General features: G+C 49.6%; 1 protein-coding gene across 1 annotated transcript; it reads left to right on the plus strand.

Moving 5' to 3' along the window:
* Nucleotides 1–1,199: 1,199 nt before the first annotated feature.
* On the plus strand, nt 1,200–3,643 carry BCR38DRAFT_489623 (uncharacterized protein; the record flags this gene model as incomplete). Its single annotated transcript, XM_040864415.1, has 6 exons — nt 1,200–1,363; nt 1,428–1,671; nt 2,012–2,518; nt 3,001–3,030; nt 3,079–3,529; nt 3,591–3,643. 6 exons carry the CDS (start codon nt 1,200–1,202, stop codon nt 3,641–3,643), a joined length of 1,449 nt encoding a protein of 482 aa, XP_040711178.1.
* Between the last annotated feature and the right edge of the window lie 716 nt (nt 3,644–4,359).

The raw sequence follows: 4,359 nt of genomic DNA on the forward strand, positions 1-4,359 counted from the left end.
CGGAACCGCGGAGTTTGACTGGTGATACGCCTAGAGGAAACCATACTGATCGTCGAAACCCGGCGCTTATTGTAGCCCGATCCATCGATGTACATAGGATGGTAGGAATGGAAGTCTGAAATTACATAACTATAAAAGTCACGTAGGTCCGCATTGTGTTTCTTAGAAACACCCCGTGCCGTTTTCTTAGACGATCCGATTAAGCCAGTTCTCTGCTTACGCTTATTCTTGTCACTATAGTGTCGAATTTGTCGGCGGTAAATGCCACCATCTCATCTTGATACGTATCAAACTCCTCTATTAAGCGGTCGCATAAGGCGTTGAGCATGGGCGGCGTTGTGATGCGTCGAGGTCGTATGACGGCGTTTCGAGCGGCTCTGGTAGTGCCAAAGCATCGTAGGTTCGTTCGGATCGAACGGATCGCGTGCTGCAGCCATATTTTCTCGTAATCTGCTAATTAATGAATTTATTGGTCTTATGCATGCCCTGAGCGAGCTCGCGTATCGCCTTTGCCAGGTTTGGTGCCATCTCGAATGTGTTTGTGGATGTGCTTGTGTGTTGCGAGATGGACAGACGTTGAACTTTGGCGGGAAGAGCCACAGCCCCGCCCCCATTGTGCTGGAAAGCGTAAGGACAATCTAACAACATGTGTAATACTCTACGCACCCGCCATTGGTGCCACTTTCTGGTTCGGGACTCCACGCCAGTAACGCCTGCGAGAGGGTACAGGACCTGATTGAGAATACCTGATTGGCACTATGTGCATGTCCCGTGACCAGCTCAGCCTAATTGCAACGACCACGACAATGGCCGCCATGCTTGCTTCGCACTGGACCTGCGATTCTCCAAGGCCAAACCAGCCGCGGCCTTGAACACTCTCCACGCCTATTTGCTCTTCTCCGGCCCCAGTCGACGCAGTGGAAAACGACGGTCAGGTTGCGATGACAGAAGTGCTCGGCACAGCGGCCAGTGCCCTCGCCGTGATCGAACTAGCAGCTAAAGTCTTTCTGTGTTGTGCGCAGTACTCGAAAGATGTTTCGAGCGCGAGAGACGATATCGGGCGAGTCGAGAACGAAGTGACGAATCTGAAGACTGTAACCGAGAGCGTATATCAGCTCCTGGAAGGCCCTCAAGGGACAAGTCTCCGCACAGCCGAAAAGCTACAATCTGCGCTGTAAGATGGAAAGGCGCAGCTCAATATGTTGCAAGCGAAACTGAGTCCAGGGAAGAGGAGGACAGCAATGACGCGACTAGGGATACGCGCACTGAAATGGCCATTTAAGAGCAAGGATATCGAGAGAATGATTGATGGTCTTGCACGATGTACGCAGACGATATCGCTGGCCTTGAATGTTGACGAGATGTAAGTGACTCTCTGTTTTGGATCTTTTGGATCTCTGCGCTACACTAACAAGATCGCGTGGCAGGACGGTTATACTTGATATTGATCAAAAGACGGTACTTAGAGGACTTCCTATCGCCCAAGGAGCTGCCTTTGATTCGCATGACGAGGAACACAACCCGACATGCCTTCAAGAAACCCGAGTGGAGCTGTTGCGGGAGATCAACGAATGGATTCAGAATCCGAACACAGAAGCGATATTCTGGCTGAACGGTATGGCAGGAACGGGCAAATCGACTATCTCACGTACCTTAGCGCATGTTGCATCTGTAAGCCGTTTTCTCGCTGGCAGCTTTTTCTTCAAAAGAGGCGAAGGAGATCGGAGTGGATCGTCCAAGTTTTTTTTCCCACACTAGCGGCTCAGCTTGTTGCACGAGAGCCGGCTGTCACACCGCATATCCAGACTGCCATTAATTCCGATCTCTTAATTTTTGGAAAAGGGATGCAAGAGCAGTTTGAAAAGCTTATACTCGAGCCTTTATCGAAGGTTTCCGGGGACGCTTACAGTAGCCGCACACTCCTTTTCGTTGTCGATGCACTTGATGAGTGTGCCCAGGAACCAGATGTCAAGCTTCTATTCGCCTGTTCTCGAGGTTAAAAGGGTTACAGTCCCCGCGACTTAAGATCTTCCTTACCAGCAGGCCCGAGCTTCCTATTCGTCTTGGTTTTACTGCTATCAAAGGCGCATACCAAGGTCTCATCCTTCACGAGGTGGCGGGACCCGTCATTGAACACGACATATGGGTTTTCCTTGAGCATGAGCTCGCACAGGTCAGGGACGATTACAATAATTCGGTGCTAGAAGGCCGACATCTACCTACTACGTGGCCGAGCGAAGTAAATATTCAGATATTAGTCGAGATGTCGGTACCGCTGTTCATCTTTGCTGCTACTGTCTGTCGCTTTATCGCCGATCGAAGGCTAGGGGACCCTGGAGACCAGCTACAAGACATCATAAGCTACCGAGAGACGGCCCAGGACTCTCAGCTGAACGCAACGTATTTGCCTGTGTTGAATAAGCTTCTTGTCGATCTCTCAGGCAAAAAAACGAATGAGGTCATGGAACGCTTTCGGGAGGTTGTTGGCTCTATTATTAGTCTCGCGAATCCTCTCTCGGTACCATCCCTGGCGCTGCTACTAAATATAACTGAGAAGACTATTGACACTGTTCTGGTTCACTTCATTCGGTCTTAAACGTCCCTCAATCACCTAGTGGGACTGTAAGGTTGCTCCACCTTTCATTCCGCGACTTCCTCTTCGATCCAGAAAGACGCGGAAGCCACCGGTTTTGGGTCGACGAACAGATCACCCATAAGCGACTGGCTGCAGAATATATTCGGGTGATGAGTGAAACCCTACGCACCGACATCTGTGATATCCGAAACCCAGGAACAACCCGGTCGAGCGTGGATGCTCAGAAAATAAGCAATAAATTAGGGCCCGAAGTACAGTACGCGTGCCTCTATTGGGCGTACCACGTAGCACAAGCGCATATACGAATCTCAGATGGCCATGACGTCCATAGGTTTCTTACCTATCATCTCCTACACTGGTTAGAGGCATTGAGTTTGATTGGGAGAGCATCTGAAAGTCTTCAGGCGATTAAGGCGTTACAAGCTATTGTCCAGGTAAGATAAGATCGAGCTGTATGCACTCCTAGTACTAATACATGTCAGCCCGATGCTAATAAGGCTCTGAGCTTCCTGGACAATGCTCACCGCTTTGTCTTAGCTATAGCCCCTGTTATTCAACAGGCGCCTCTCCAGGTATATTGGTCAGCGCTCATCTTTGCGCCCAAGCGGAGTATCGTTCGAACTGTTTTCAAAAAGGAAATACCTAGCTGCATATATCTTATGCCAAAAGTAGAAGAGGGTTGGAGCCAATGCTTACTGGCGCTCGAGGGCCATAGCAACTGGGTCAGCTCGGTGGCCTTCTCGCCCGACTCGAAGCTCGTGGCCTCGGCCTCAGACAACACGGTCCGGATCTGGCCGGCCGAGACGGGCGACTGCACACGGACGCTCAAGGGCCATAGCGACTGGGTCAGCTCGGTGGCCTTCTCGCCCGACTCGAAGCTCGTGGCCTCGGCCTCATACGACAGCACCGTCCGGATCTGGTCGACTAACACGGGTCAGTGTTTACAGATAAGGAAAATTGATACCGCCTCTTCTACCTTATATTTTGAGCACAGAGGGCTCTTCCTCTGCACCGATAGTGTTGCTATTTCTCTACAAGGTACGCTAGAATTTACAAGAGCGACAGGATGTATTATTATCAGGTCTTCTGGTCAAACTTTACCCGATAATGGTCGAGATCATCGCTCTGGCTACGGTATAAGCACCGATCGTTGCTGGATAACTCTGCACGGAAAAAAACTATTTTGGTTAACAGCAGATTATCGACCATCTTGTTCAACTGTGTATGGCTCTACTGTAGTGATTGGATGTCATTCTGGAAAAGTCATTATTTTCCGGCTTTCTGATGAAATACTGGCGCTGTAGTTTATGAACATAAATTCTATTTTTTGATTACTTTGTAAAAGAGTGTCCCAGGGGAACGGATTGATTTATGTTACAGCGATCATCTTTGGAAAGTTCTGGTGTACTCGCGATGATAGCACTATTTGTCAGCACCTCTGCCTGGCTGGAGCTGTCAGCTGTCTGCTCTTTGTGAGTTGAGAAATATGTATAGAATGGTGTCACTAATGGGGTTAACCACACCAGTGAAACGTCAGTCGCTGCTAGTGCCCCGCTTCGGAGACAATAAACAAAATATGGTACTTGTAGGAAGTTGTGGCCTCGTGTGTAGAGGGGTAAGAGGCACCCGTTGTAGTATTTAGGGATCCTCCGGGGCCAACTTGGGATTGGTCCGTCACGCACCTTGATAGTACCAATACAGCTCCTAATACTTGGAGTCCGACAGTGCTGTGGTAATGGGACCAATATATGGGGCCCGTGTAT

The sequence above is a fragment of the Pseudomassariella vexata genome (genome assembly GCF_002105095.1).
Source record: "Pseudomassariella vexata strain CBS 129021 chromosome Unknown BCR38scaffold_17, whole genome shotgun sequence".
Taxonomy (NCBI): domain Eukaryota; kingdom Fungi; phylum Ascomycota; class Sordariomycetes; order Amphisphaeriales; family Pseudomassariaceae; genus Pseudomassariella; species Pseudomassariella vexata.